We start from the raw sequence: 15883 nt of genomic DNA, 5'->3' as shown, positions 1-15883 counted from the left end.
AAAAGTTACTGTTCATTTTTAAAAGGACTACCAGACTAGAGGCCTCAGCCAAAGAACAGAACAATATTTTACAATCATTTTTGATCTGATGCCTTATTTTGTGGTTCTTACTCTAATTGCCCTTATTTCATATGCAGCATAGAAATGTAATTTCACTTATACATGATAAAGTAATGCCAACCAAAACAGGCAGTTTGTCAATTATCCCCCTTCTATCCTCTGAGACACAGTATAGCACAATACATACAACTGTGCGTATTCTAGGCAGGGCTATTTAATATCCAACTGAATACATAACAATTTCTAATGCTTGGTTTGGATTAAGTCAAGTGACTGTACAAACGTAGTGAACCTAATCAGTCTTCACAGACGTTATGGACTAATTCCACCCACGCTGTGACAGTTACTTTTCTGTTTACTTTATGGTGGTGCCCCAGGACTGGAGCTCCAACATGTTAGGCTCTATACAGGCTCAGTGGAGTACCTCCTCTGACACCATTAAGTGTTTTGAGGTGCATGAGCAGAATATTTTTACCACCAATTGGAGAACTGGGTTTTTAAATACTGTGAGAGCCCATAGCAAGTTTGATGAGTGCTGATAAGAATGTTGATTACAAATTAAACCAAATGAATAAATCTGAGAGCCGAGCTAACTACACTTGTCCTAATATTAAGTCTAGCTGATTTTACGCTCTGCTTAACAATTATGTTTCTACCTGCCTTATGCAACATATACTTTGTTTCTATTTTAGATCACTGAACCTGGTTATATGCTGGGACAACTACTGTCAAGTCAGTGCTTAGTTTGTAATGAAAGAGGTGCCAGGGTTCAAGCAATTTTTTTACATTCATAACTGATACAGCAAGCCCAGAGGTGCGGGGGCTATGAACTACCAAGCCTAGCGGTGTCAGGGCTCAACCCCAGCAAGCCCTGGCACAAATTAAGCACTGTGTCAGGCACCCCAAAGAGAAATAAATTAATTTAACAGCATGGGAGATGAAAGGAGGTGACAACGAGCCGATTCAAAAATGGAGCTACAATTCCATTCCCAAGACAAAACTATGTGAAAGTTGACAAAGGTGCACATGGATATGAAGGATAATGTGCAGAGGATTGTATTTCCAGATCGAAGAGCATGTTTTGAGTAGATATCTAAATTTGGTAGCCATAGAAGAACTAATCAAAACGGTCTCTTCTCGATGTAGAAAATTAACTGCAGGAAACTGCACAATCCATTAGATAATCTGCTGTCGTGGGCTGTCTCTTCAAATTGATTCAAGAGCTCGCTACATCAAGCGAATTTTCCATCAAGCTTGTGTGCTAAACTAATTTACAAATTCATAACAAAATTTGAAATACATTCAGTATCCAGATAAATTCCTGGGTTTCAAAAGGGCTATAATCTTAATAAATCCTACAGCTAACCAGAAGCCATTTCCAAAGCTCTCTTACTCTTGCAGCAGTGATTGCTAGTGGGATAGCCTTTTTTAAGGCTACAAATTTAGTTCTTACTACAGAGGAAATGAAGTCTGACAGCTTCTCGTGTGTATTTTCAAAGATTATGTACTCAACAAGCAAAGGGGAAAAGGGAAAATGCAAAGAAATTCATTAAAATGTGCCTTTATCTCATCTTTCTTTGCAAAGGAAAGTACTACATGGTATCTCTAACTTCTTGAGAGGCAGGCCCAAAGGCCTGATGATAGATATATGCCTCAGTAGATGATGCATGCACAAGAAACAGTTTTAGTCATCTATGCACAAAAGTGAAAAAGTACAGGAATGATTCTAGCGTCACAGTAATATGACTGTGATGCCTGAGTTTCAAGGATTACTGAATCTTTCTATTGATTGTTTTAAGCTCATGCTGCGTCTGGTTAGCTGAAAAATGTAACTGATCAGCAGCCAAAAGGATTTATGGCTATGCCAGATCAAACTGTAGCTGTGACATTTTGATTTTGTCACTGAGAAATTGAGATGTCTGAAAGGAAAAGAATGAATAAATTAGCTGATTTTGCGGTCAGAAAGCAAGAGTGTTTTGAGAGAGCTTGACAGTCTGTTGACTGAATGAGTTAGGAAGAAGAAAGTTTGTTCCAAGTTTCAGAATGCAATGTACTTGTATTCTCTAGTGATACAAACTGCATACAATCTTGTATGTATGAAAAGATTTGGGGTTTTATGTAATTGGCAAAACGCAAAAGCTTCAGTAATGACTGTGAAATGAACCACACATTTAAGCGAGTGAAGCTAAAATAAGTTATTTCGACTTAAATAAATAAGAATGTTTGACCAGACCAAATATTTAATGTCTATTCCCAGTAATCACACTTGTAGTTCCTTACCTTCAGAAAAGGAGTCCATTATATTTTTAGTTTAAACAAACAATCTAGGCTATGACAAAGAAAAAGAGTGTATGCTGTCATGCTCACCATGTGTTGTAGTAAATCATGCTTCTGTTTGATTTATATTTTTAAATGTAAATATTGTATGCGAGAGGGAAGACAAGGATATATTTAGCTAGGATGGACTTACAACTGGTAGCACTGTCAGAATAAGTCAAAATTTTGGCACATCATTTTGGACAGTGTATTTTAATTCATCATCATTCATTCATTCATGCCAAGACTATTTTAATTCACCCCTTTCATTTCCAACTATTATGTTCTATTCACAGCATATTAGTATTAGTTACAGCAAACTTCTTATAACCATTTTCAATCAATGACATACAGAATTATAAAACATGGTGTGGTGAGGCGACCTGGCTCCCAGCCGCCCCAGAGAGGGACGAGCCCTTACAGACGCCAAAGTGGGCGGAGTCGCTGGAGCCTGCGCCCGCCCCTCAGAGGTGAAGGCGCAGGGCAGGAAGTATAAAAGCCCGGCCCCAGGGCTCAGAAGCGGCCTGGCCGCCGGAAAGGCCAGACGCTGAGGCCCTAGCTCCCACTGGGGAGACTCCTGCCATCTGCGACCGACCCGAGGACTGGCCATACCTGCGGGGACTGGACACCGACCAGACACTGGAAGAGCCCCTAAGCCGACCGGTACAAAGGGACCCCGAGGAGCTGCCCAGTTTACCCCTCGCTCAGTATCCCGAGGAGCCCATGGTGTGGGACGCTGTGGAAGACGCTGCTGAGACAGAGGTACCGGTAGAGGGGGAGGTCGGAAGTAGCCGGGGGCAGCCAACCCTAGTCTGGCTGCAGCACACCCAGAGCCAATGTCAGTGTGTTGCGGCCAGGATCCCCACTGACACAGCAGCAGGCTGCCTGCCGCTGTTAGGGCCCCGGCCTGGGACGCAGAGGAGTGAGCGGGCCTGCGTCCCCCCTGCCACCCCACTCACAGGTGGCAGTCTCCCCCTCGCCCCGACGCTCAGGCCCAGGAGCCTGGGCTTAACTTACTGAACTGTTTGCTCAGCCCCTGCCTGAGGGTCTGAGCCCTGAAATATTGTTCGCTGCCCCGCCCTGATTTAGGGCCTGGGCTTAAACTGCTGTTTGCTCAGCCCCTGCCTGAGGGCCTGAGCTCCTGGCTGTTCCCTACCCCACCAGGCTAATACACCAGTGCACTGGACTCGTGTAGGGAGGCGGCCTGGCTCTCAGCCGCCCCAGAGAGGAGTGAACCCCAAAAGCGGACGTTTACAAGGGGTACATTCTTAGTGCAGTGATTTAAGTGCAAAACAATCATCTGGACAAGGTGTCACAACTCTAGGTCATTCATAAGGGGGAAAAAGACAAAAAATCATAACAATCCAAAACTGAATTACATTTTTTTCTTCCAATTGAATGACACTTGTAGACCATAAAGTTAGAATTTAAAATTTTATTTTGATCACTGCATTAATGCAAATATAATGCACTCACTTTATCTAGAGACATATGCTTACACGTTATTGTATAAAGCTAGTGACTGCCATCCTTAAACTAGTTACCCTATGTAACTGCACACTGTGTAATCCTCATCCCTTCTTTTGTTTATTTTAACACATTATTGCATCTCAAATTAGATATTAAGTTCCACTGGGCAAGGACTATCTTTTATTCTATGTCTGTATAGCTCCTTGCACAGCTGGACCCTGATGTCAAATTTGGGGACCCTAATACAAATAATACAAAGTAAGTTTTGACATACCAGTATAAGTAGTTAGCCAGTGTGGAATTCTTGCAGGCTCGGGATATCAAGAAAGTGCAAAGGTCTTGCTGGAATAGATTAAAAAGAGTAAAGAAGTTATACAGTACAACCTCAAAGCTACGAACACTAGAGTTACAGACTGACCAGTCAAGTAGACACCATGTGAAACTGGAAATAACCAATCCAGCAGCAGCAGAGACCTCCCCCCTTGCCCCCCAAAAAACCCAAACAAAAACAAAAGCCCCAAGTACTCTACTGTGTCTGTATTGTATCTTAAAGGTAGGCACATCTGGGCTGCCTGTCCCCATCCCACCCATGGGGCATCCACTTACAGCTAGGAGGTGAAGACGCTGGCGCTGCCAGCCCAGGCAGATGGAACTAGCAGAGCAGGAGCAGCACTGGGTTCAGTGCCACTTTCACCGCTCCCCTTCCTCTGGCCAGGACGGGGAGGGGCTGTTTTCACCCCTCCTGCCCCATCCGGGAGCAGGACGAGATGTTTTCACCCTCCTTCCCTCAACCGGGAGGGGGAGGGAATTGAAAACTCAGTCCAACCCAGGGAAAGAAGCTGCCTGCAAGGAAGCTGCCAGGGCTGAGGAGGGAGCTTCTGCTAGAGCAGGGGTGGGCAAACTTTTGGCTGAGGGCCACATCTGGGTACGGAAATTGTATGGCGGCCCATGATTGCTCATGAAATTGGGTGTTGTGGTGCGGGAGGAGGTGAGGGATCCAGCTGGGGGTGTGGGTTCTGGGGTGCAGGAGGGTGGGACCAAGGGGTTCTGCAGGTGGGAGTGGGATCAGGGCTGGGGCAGGGGATTGGGGCACTGGAGGGGGCTAGGCAGGTTCCAGGCAGCGCTCACCTCAAGCAGCTCCCAGAAACAGCAGCATGTCCCCCCTCCGGCTCCTACGCAAAGGCACGGCCAGGTGGCTCTGTGTGCTGCCCTGTCCTCAGGCACCACCCCTGCAACTCCCATTGGCTGTGATTGCTGGCAAATGGGAGCTGTGGGGGCAGTGCTTAGGATGGGGGCAGTGTGCCGAGTCCAATATGCCCCTATGCCTAGGAGCTGGAGGGGGAATATGCTGCTGTTTCCAGGAGCCACGCAGAACCATGGCACACGTGGAGTGGGACAAGCCCCGGACCCCACTCCCCGGCCGGAACTTGAGGGCCGGATTACAATGTCTGAAGGGCCAGATGTGGCCCCCGGGCTGTAGTTTGCTCACCCCTGTGCTAGAGCCTAGCCTGCTGGAGCAGGAGCCTGAACTGTGCTTTGTTCATAGTTAGAAACATTTCAGAGTTACGAACAACCTCCATTCCCAATGTGCCCATAACTGTGAGGTTCTACTGTAACTGGTAACATACCATTCTACCATACAGAAACTACAGAAGCATGAGGACTGTAGACAGACATGAAACTACAGAGAAAACTGTTCCTCAAGAGTCACAGAAAGTAGCCTTTGGAGAAACCTATTTGTTTGGTTGGTCAAAAAACTAAGTGTGATCTACCCCAAATTAAAAATTAAATAGGAAATTAACTTTTTTTTTTAAATCTCATTAAGTTATGTTATACAGAAATTAAATGGCCACTAACATTCATTAAGTCTACCAATACATCAAAAGACAAAAGCACATAATGTTCTTTAATTATACATTTTACATGTGTAATTTTGCACATCTCCAGCCTTAGACCGGGAAATACAAGAATTGGGTAATATGTATCTAACTATTGTATCTTGTTCACATTTTCTAGCATGATCACTACCTAAGTGGTGTCTGGTGACTCGCTGTTGGAAGGTAGCTGATTACTCACCTGGATGCAAAAGGTCAGAGCAGCTTGATAGAAAGGACCGAAAGTGAGGGCTGAGCAGCCCTCTGATGAACTATGGCAGCAGCCAACCCCAAGAAAAGGCTTGGGCTGAATTTTGTCTTGCTTCGTTTGAGATTTATTTTGTGACTAGAACTAAACCCCAGGAAGTAAACTGCACGGACTTTGAGTGTAGCAAGGTGAATGCTCTCAGACCGATAATACACCAGACAGTTACACTGGCTTCAGTTCAGTCATCAGTATATCTCGCCATTTTTATCCAACATCTACTACAAAGAGAAGGGCCAAATCTTCCACTGGTGTAAATTAGGATAGTAATGCTGAAATCAATGGACTTAGGCCATTCATACCAGTTGAGGATCTGGTCCAGGAGTGCACAGTTTGTGATGTGTGTGCTATATAGATAAAAATAGTTGAGATTATGTATAAAATAAATATATACACACTAATTAGAATATACGTAGGCACATTCAAGTTACCTTGAATGTAATATTATATGCTCACTATGTTTTTCTACATTCATTTTTCTCTTTACCAAAAGGTACTGATCTTTGTGCTTAACAGAAATATACATAATGCAACATTAACCTATTCCTATTAGTGTGACTGCATTCATAAACAATGTAGATATAAACATTAAGAAAAACCATCAGTATTTTCTTAATGAAGTAATCTTTATATTTAGTTCACTTGAACATTTCTTCTTAACATATTTATGTTGCCAGGGCAAGAGTAAAAACTAATTTCTTGCCTTTTGGACTATGCAACAATGTACTTTCAGGAAGAGTTAAACATCATAACAAGTTTAGTGAACTTCTTATATTTAGCTTATTAGTCAAATTCTATGGGATAAAGACCACTATAAAACAAATACCCATTCAGTTATCATGTTGGATACTTCTTAGTTAATAACTCTAACATGTTTTACTTACTTCAAGGTTTTCACTCTCTGCAGACTCCTTTGTTTTAGAAGTAGGAGGTGGGGAGGATACAGGAGGAAGGGGACTCGCTATGATCTGGGAACTGTAAAGTAAAGAAATAAAACCATGTGTTTTACAGTTAGGATTTAGGATCACATTAACAGTAAAAAAATACAATTGTGTACATTCCATTTGCAATGGATATTAATTAGATGGTACTCCATTGTTGTAGGTTTCCCAATTAGCCAAATAGGCTCGACAGCTAACAGTGGCAACATTAATTCCTCCAGAAAATTTAAGCTTAGTTATAATGTGGTTGTAAAAAGAATTAAGCATGAAAACTTCAAGCATGTGAATGATCAGAGCCTGTTTCAAGGAAGATGGTGTAAGATGCTTCAGTGGTAAATCTCTCTCCCTATGCCTATTAGGAGCAGGCCACATCAACATGAAGTTTTGATCAGCTCAGGTTTTTGCTTTGAGGGACTTCCTTTCAAAGCACTACAGGGCTGGCCTCAAATCAAATTTATGTCAATCTCACCAGAAGAGGTGAGATGCATTCTTCATGTTCCCAGTGCATTGTGAGATATTTGCAAGCAAATCTGATTTTAGTCTGCACCTGGTTTTAGTCTGAGGCAGTAGATTTTAGCCTTTCAGTGACACTGCTCTGCCACACAGATTATTTGAAGCCAGGGAAGTGGTCTGCCTTCCTTCCTCCTTTGGGGCTCTGAAAACACCCTCTCAAGAGTAGGATATCAAAAAGAATCACTGAATTTGAATGCTTAAGTGTCAAGTTAGTATTGAAATGACTACAAGGTACCTTAAGCACAGACACTAAGTGCCATAGATAAAGTTTTCAAAAACATCTAAGTCATCTAACACTTAGGAGTTTCAGTCCCATTTTCAAAAGCGACTTGGGCACTTAAGTTCCTTTGGTGCTTTTGAAAATATAACTCCAAGAGAATTGGGCTTAAGCATTTAACAACTTGAATCTGGCTGGAAGGGCAGGAACACTGTGAGGGATACCTGACAATGCTTTATATCAGTTCAGATATAAGGATTGGAGCAGCAACTGGACAAGCACACCTGTGGGGACCTACTTTGGCAACTACAGTCAAGATGGAACCAATTGGAAGATTTAATGTGCAGGATTTAAACTTAGAGGTTTGTGCATGACTGCTGGCAATGGGACTACCTCATGCTCCACCGAATACTACTGCTCTAAGGACTAAAGTATTTCAGGAGCTTAGGGAGTTCTGTGTCTCTAAGGAGTTGAAATGCAGGAGTGAAAATCTTGGTGGATGATATATTTAAAGAAAGGCTTTTTTTCTAGGGCAAATAGGTAGGGATCCTGGGCAACGGAGGCTGTCCTTCTGTGAAGGACTAAGAAAATATCATATGTGATGAATAATCTCAGTAATTTTCCTGTATTGCAGGGAACAGGCATTCACAGGCCTCAGTACTTCCTTGCCTTCTATTTCTGTTTTCATAACAAATGGGTATCCAGGACCTTTGCAAACTTAAATTTTTAGATCAAGTATCATCACATCACAAAATTTTGTGCTAGATACCCTCAGATGACTGTGTTCTTGCTAGCCAGCCACATACATATTTTAAGCAAACCCAACCTATTTCCAAAAGAAACTTTTTCTACAAAAACTTGCCCAGTTCAATTACTAGCTAGATTTAAAGTCAAAGAACTAAACAATTACTTTAATGTCTCAGGAATGGCACTATGAGACTTTCAACCAAAATGACCGCATAGCAGCCTCAGAGCTTTAAGTCTTCAACATGGTAGTGACTGGAAGCATCATGAAGGTCTCATAAATAAAGCAAGAGTAGCAACCTTGCAATATAAACTTAGTATATGCCAGTGACAAAACTGCTGCATGCCTGCAGGAGAGAATCAGTATTTTACTGCTGATGCCAATATTCCTTGTTTCTTCCCTTCTCGAAGGAAAAGCACCTTACCTGTCTATTTCTGCAGCATTCGTTCCTGATGCCATACTCTCGGACATTGAACCCTGACTGTCCCTCTTATTTGGCTCTAATCCATTCTTTATGTCATCAAAATTTTCATATTTCAAGGCCTGGACCAACTGCAACAGGTACATCAACAAATCCTTGGAAGGAGGTAACACAGAGGGAGAAAAAAAGATACACTGAGAAATGAGCTGTTGGATGCTCAGCACTTTTGAGAATTACATCATTTATTCACAAACCTAAATCAGGGTTTAGTGATCAGTAAAGAAATGGAAGCAGGAACTGAGTAATGGCTAGTGGAGGGTAGAAAGAGTGGTTGTGAATATAACTTGGCACACAGGAAGTTTCTATTTCTTGCACTGTTTTCATTAATAAAAAGCCATATTAGCAATTTAAATACACATCTCAGGGTGTATATTTCTGTTTTAGAGTGGCTAGTGTTAGTCTTCCTCAGACCTTATTGTAATCAACTTCCACTATCCATTTAATGTAGCCATGTTGGTCTTATTTAATGAAAATTGGTTAAACTATTCACTTTAATGTGTTTGACTTCCCATCTGTAAAAGTTGGACAGAGCCTAGGACGTGGCTATCTAATGCTGCCTCTTCCCTAATGCACCATCATAAAAGCTAAAACCAACAAAGCAATAACAGTCCCTAGATTTGAATTCTTAAGACAGGGTTTTTAATTAATTACCACCTAAGGAATTTCCCCCCTCTGATGGTCTACCAGAACCTGTTTCTGGATCTTCAGTGCATGGTGCAAGGAATGTCTTTTTGGTCAAGAATATTACGGAGGGTATGACTGAGGCAGTCAGTCTTACTGTGGGTGGGGTGCTAACTAGGGGGCAATTAGTGCTCCCTATTGTGAGCTGGTCAGTTTTATGGGCTGCTTTTAAGAAAATGTGTTATAATGCATCCAGAAGGCACAATCATGAGTGCATAAAATTCCCTATCATAAAAACAGGAGGCAGATGTAATATGAATATTAAAACCTAGATAAAAGATTAGATTCCATTAAGTTTCCACCACTTAATCAGTGTTTTTACATGGGTTTTCAAAAAGAAATCCCCCTCTATCTCAAATGTTTTATTTCATTTCTAGCTCACAGAATATCTTTCTGCACCTTCTTCCTCAAAGGAATGCAATGTCAGGACATACCTGCTATTTACAAAACAGATTGCTAGAAGTATCTGGTTTACTATTCAACAATGGAGCAGTTAATTTTGAAGCGAACAGGTTAGCATCAAAACTGATCTCTTGGGTTGTGGGGAGAAAGTATGATTGTTTCAGTCTGCATGGCTGAAGACATCTAATACAGAGTATTGACTTGCTTTGTGAGGAGTTTTGCTTAATAAAGCTAGAAGTTTTATTCTCTCTAAAAATGGAGACATACGTTGAACAGCTTCACAGTCAACCTTTTATTATCTTTCATAATTACCTTCCTATAAAAGGTAATAAATATTCAGGTAGTAGCAAACATTATGGAAACTGTACATTTCTCAGTGTACTACTTTAGGTCCTTTGATTTTCTAATAGGTGAAAGTAAAGTACACACACGGAACAATAGAGTCCTTTAATACCTCATCATCTGCCTGTTGCAACCTGGCAACAGCATACCGCCGTACTGTTGGATTGGTGAAATGAGATGACAACAGTTCCAGAGAATCTTCTACATCCATTGGCTTCCATTTCCCCAGTAACTCCAGTGCCTGCTTTGCCTCCTGGGGTAGGTCCCAGTTGACACATTTCAAGAACTTTGTCAAAGCCTAAACAAAGAAGATTAGAAAAACTGATGATTCCTACGCAATTACAGAAATCAATGAACTGGAATATTTAAAGAGTTAGATATTTTAGTTTAAGTCAAGACAAGACATACGGCCGGATTCTTACTGCAATTATAATAGCATAAACTGGGGGAACCCAATTGAAGTGAATGGCAATATTCTGGACAACTAAATTTGAGTGACCACACACAAGTATGAATCAGATCTGTGTTCTATTCCCAGTTATGCTACTGACTTGCTGCATGATATTGACCAAAGCACTTAATCTCACTATGCATTATTGCCCCCAAATCTATAAAATGGGGTGATAATTCTCGCCTACTTTGTGGGGGGTGTTGTGAGGATTAATTCTTCAATTTTTGTAAGGTCCTCTGAAATTAGATTAAAGTGCTACAGTGCAAGAGAATTACATCTTCTGTAGCAGCAATCTCAAATTCACAATTTATTCTCCTCCCAATTAACGCACTCAGTTATCACTAGAGACTATGGAGTGTACAAGCACACCAAAGGGGAAAATAAACCCTTAAAATCTGCATCAAACATGGGGGAGATTGTCAGGGGAAAAGGGTCTTTGCAAGGTTTTACAGGTCTTATTGTTATGTTAAATAGACCTATCTTTCTGCTTGATACCTCAACTTGAATGAAAACAACAATTGTTTGCTTTAATATATCAGCCTTACTGTTATCTAGAATACTAAGAATTAGGGCTGTTGATTAATCGCAGCTAACTCACGAGATTAACTGAAAAAAATTAATGATTAATCGCAGTTAAACAATAAAATACCAATTGAAATTTATTAAATATTTTTGGATGTTTTTCTACATTTTCAAATATATTGATTTCAATTGCAACACAGAATACAAAGTATACAGTGCTCACTTTATATTACCTTTGATTACAAATATCTGCATTGTAAAAATGACAAACAAAAGAAATAGTATTTTTCAGTTCACATCATACAAATACTGTAGTGCAATCTCTATTGTGAAAGTGCAACTTACAAATGTATATATATTTTTGTTATATAACGGGCACTCCATAACAAAAGAATGTAAAACTTCAGAGCCTATAAGTCCACTCAGTCCTACTTCTCATTCAGCCAATCACTCAGACAAACAAGTTTGTTTACATTTACGGGTAATAATGCTGCCCACTTCTTATTTACAATTTCACCTGAAAGTGAGAACAGGCTTTCACATGGAACTTTTGTAGCCGGCACTGCAACGTAATTACATGCCAGATATGCTAAACATTCATATGCCTCTTCATGCTTCAAACACCATTCCAGAGGACATATTTCCATGTTAGTGATGCTTGTTTAAAAAAAATGTGTTAATTAAATTTGTGACTGAACTCTGAGGAGAAGAATTGTACGTCTCCTGCTCCTTGGTTTTACCCGCATTCTGCCATATATTTTGTGTTATGGTAGTCTCGGATGACAACCCAGAATATGTTGTTTCATTTAAAAACACTTGCACTGCAGATTTGACAAAACACAAAGAAGATTCCAATATCCAATTTCTAAAGATAGCTACAGCACTAAACCCAAGGTTTAAGAATCTGAACTGCCTTCCAAAATCTGAGAGGGACGAGATGCGGAGCATGCTTTCAGAAGTCTTAAAAGAGCAACACTCTGATGCAGAAACTACACAACCCGAATCATCAAAAAAGAAAATCAACCATTCTGTTGGTGGCATCTGACTCAGATGATGAATATGAACATGCATTGGTCCACACTGTTTTGGATCATTATCGAGCAGAATCCATCATCAGCATGGATGCATGTCCTCTGGAATGGTAGTTGAAGGGACATATGAATCTTTAGCACATCTGGAATGAAAATATCTTGCAACCATAGCTACAACAATGCCATGTAAATGCCTGTTCTCACTTTCAGGTGACATTGTAAAGAAGTAGTAGGCAGCATTATTGCCTGCAAATGTAAACAAACTTGTTTGTCTGAGCGACTGGCTGAACAAGAAGTACCTCTAGGCTCTAAAGTTTTACATTGCTTTATTTTTAAATGCAGGGGTTTTTTGTACATAATTCTGCATTTGTAAATTCAACTTTCATGATAAAGAGATTGCACTACAGCACTTGTATTAGGTGAACTGAAAAATACTATTTATTTTGTTTTTTACAGTGCTAATATTTGTAATAAAAAATATAAAGTGAGCACTGTACACTTCGTATTATGCATTGTAATTGAAATGAATATATTTGAAAATGTAGAAGACATCACAAAATCTTTAAATTGGTATTCTATTGTTTAACAGCACAATTAATCGTGCAATTAATTTTTTTAATTGCACAATTAATCATGATAAATTTTTTAATCGCTTGACAGCCCTACTAAGTATGTTCTTTTTCAGTCACTTAATATCCCTATGTTCCAGATCACATTGAGTGCTAGATTGTACCCTTTGCTTAAGGCACAAAGAAGGAACTTAGTTCTGGTAGTTCTTGATAACAGTACACAAGCAGTATGCAGTGTCTCCTCCGAGGTATCAGTTTCCCCCCAAGCCACCACAAGCAAGCTTCTCCAAAAGTAATCCCATGATCTCTGGAACACCTTTTCCCCAAAGGCCTGTGGGAAATACTTCAATGAGACAATGTTGACTCAATCAGCTGTCTCTTCCATTATACAAAATGCCTGTTCCCAAGGAGAAATGATGGTGTCGGGTGGCAGCAACCAGCAAGGCAGCTATAGAGATTTGGCAAACCAAGGACAACTCTGCTATCTTTTTTTTTTCTTTTGAAACAGTCTTTTCACCGTCAGGAGTCATTAACAGAATACTGGCCAGACTCAAAGCACCGGCAACAAGCTGTTAAGGATTACTCAATGTATGGAGCTGAATGGGGAGAAGAGAGCTCAGCAAAGCACACACTTAAACGCTTTGCTGAATCAGGAATTTAGATCCTTTGCTAGAGGTCACCCAAAAATATAAACAAGCTAAGACTATGGATTCAGCCTGGTTTATAGCTGAATACCTACCACTAAAATAACTGGTCATTTTAAACTGTTACTTATTTTAACATAGTCCAGCTACAATTTTCTGGGACCTCACGTAAGGCAAAACAGAAAGATACCAGTTAGAGCTAATGCAATACTATTAATTAAATAATCACTGAACAATACACTTTTTGAGGGGGGGGGGGCATTATTTGACCATCTAGTTCTAATTCACTTTCCAGTAAACTAGCCTATTATCTAGAAGGCATGCAGCTTGCGATTTGTGCTATATTTGCAGACGTTATCAAACAATTTTCTTTGGTGGATTAATCCTGGCAGGCTTGGCAGAAGAGCATTTTAAAGGAACTCACTAGAGATTTTGAGCTACAAGTTTTAAAAGTATTGGCCAATAGGATTTAAAAAATATGGTCACTAGTCTTTACCAGCATAGCTGTTCCATTAATGAAAAATATCTCGACTAAATATACTTTGTCGGCTCAGAGATTCACAACTCTAAAGAGGCAGACACTTAAAAAGGCAGTTGCACTAATGAAACATGAAGATACATTACTCAGCAACAATGTACAGTGATCAGTATATATTTAATCAATTTAACCTTACCTTTTCTTGATTAGTAAGATAGTATCTGAACTTCCAAACTAGATCCTGTTCCTCATATGTCAGTTGCTTTGTTGGTGGATAACTCACTATGATCTATTAAAAAATTTCCAGATAATAGTTTGTAAAAAAATTATACATATTGATCTTGTAAAGAAGTTGAGAGAATTTAGTGTGTCATACGCCATACTGACCACATAGTAGAATGAAGGCCTTTGTCTATCCATAAGCAGAACAGAATGGACAATTTCCCCATACTATACAAGTGATGCTCTTCAACCCTGATCTTAGATGAACCACCCGTAGAGATCAGGGTATCCATAGACTTATCACTCCTTAGCCCTGCTGCTGAGACTGCCAAAAATGCCAATTAGTATGTGTGATGTGGATTCTTTTGCACTCAGGAGTGTAGTAAGTCTTTGGCCTGGTCTACACTGCGAGTTTATATTGAATTTAGCAGCGTTAAATCGCATTAACCCTGCACCCGTCCACACAACAAAGCCCTTTATATCAATATAAAGGGCTCTTAATACCGATATCTGTACTCCTCCCCGACGAGGGGAGTAGCGCTGAAATCGGTATTGCCATTTCGGATTAGGGTTAGTGTGGCCACAATTAGACAGTACTGGCCTCCAGGAGCTATCCCACAGTGCACCATTGTGACCGCTCTGGACAGCAATCTGAACTCGGATGCACTGGCCAGGTAGACAGGAAAAGCCCCACGAACTTTTGAATTTCATTTCCTGTTTGCCCAGCGTGGAGCGCCGATCAGCACAGGTGACCAAGCAGTCCCAGAATCAAAAAAAGAGCTCCAGCATGGACCATACGGGAGATACTGAAGCTGATCTCTGTATAGGGAGATGAATCTGTTCTATCAGAACTCCGTTCCAAAAGGCGAAATGCCAAAGCATTTGAAAAAAATCTCCAAGGCTATGACAGACAGAGGCCACAACAGAGACTCAACATAGTGCTGTGTGAAACTTAAGGAGCTGAGACAAGCGTAATGGAAAGCCAAAGAATCAAATGGACGCTCACGGAGGGAGGGAGGGAGGGGGGACTGAGGACACTAGCTATCCCACAATACCCACACTCTCCGAAAACCATTTGCATTCTTGGCTGAGCTCCCAATGCCTGAAGGGTCAAAAACATTGTCGTGGGTGGTTAAGGGTATATGTCGTCAGCCCCCCCGTGAAAGGAAAAGGAAAAAAATCGTTTCTAGCCTTTTTTCAATGTCACCGTATAGCTACTGGATGCTGCTCGCAGACGCGGTGCTGCAGCGCTACACAGCAACATTCCCTTCCCTTCCTGATGGCAGACGGTACAATATGACTGGTATCCGTCATCATCATCCCGTGAGTGCTCCTGGCTGGCCTCAGTGAGGTCGGCCGGGAGCGCCTGGGCAAAAATGGGAATGACTCCCGGTCATTCCCTTCTTTAAGCTTTGTCTCCTGGAGATTCTGTCCTGCCTGAAATATCATAGCAGCTGGAAGCTGCGCTCCCCCACCCCCCGTTTATCTCTGCTTGCAGAGGCAATAAAGTCAGTGTTGTTTCTTCATGCATTCTTTATTACTTCATCACACAAATGGGGGGATAACTGCGACAGTAGCCCAGGAGGGGTGGCGGAGGAGGGAAGCAACGGGTGGGGTTGTTGCAGGGGCACCCCCTAGAACGGCATGCAGCTCATCATT

The 15883-nt window shown here is 41.2% G+C and overlaps 1 protein-coding gene across 1 annotated transcript in view; it reads right to left on the bottom strand.

The window, feature by feature from the left end:
* The window catches only part of PIK3C3 (phosphatidylinositol 3-kinase catalytic subunit type 3), a 131159-nt gene that overhangs the window by 77074 nt on the left and 38202 nt on the right, over positions 1-15883 (bottom strand). The window contains exons 9-13 of the mRNA XM_039545351.1: positions 14199-14291; positions 10420-10605; positions 8826-8977; positions 6870-6960; positions 4121-4188 (exon numbers count right to left, since the gene is read on the bottom strand). Coding sequence (XP_039401285.1) covers positions 4121-4188; positions 6870-6960; positions 8826-8977; positions 10420-10605; positions 14199-14291 — 590 coding nt within the window. The remainder of the gene's footprint in view (positions 1-4120; positions 4189-6869; positions 6961-8825; positions 8978-10419; positions 10606-14198; positions 14292-15883) is intronic.

The sequence above is a fragment of the Mauremys reevesii genome, linkage group 6 (assembly GCF_016161935.1).
Source record: "Mauremys reevesii isolate NIE-2019 linkage group 6, ASM1616193v1, whole genome shotgun sequence".
Taxonomy (NCBI): Eukaryota; Metazoa; Chordata; order Testudines; family Geoemydidae; genus Mauremys; species Mauremys reevesii.
Note: the sequence above shows the minus strand (reverse complement) of the source record. Positions and strands in the feature narration are given on the sequence as shown.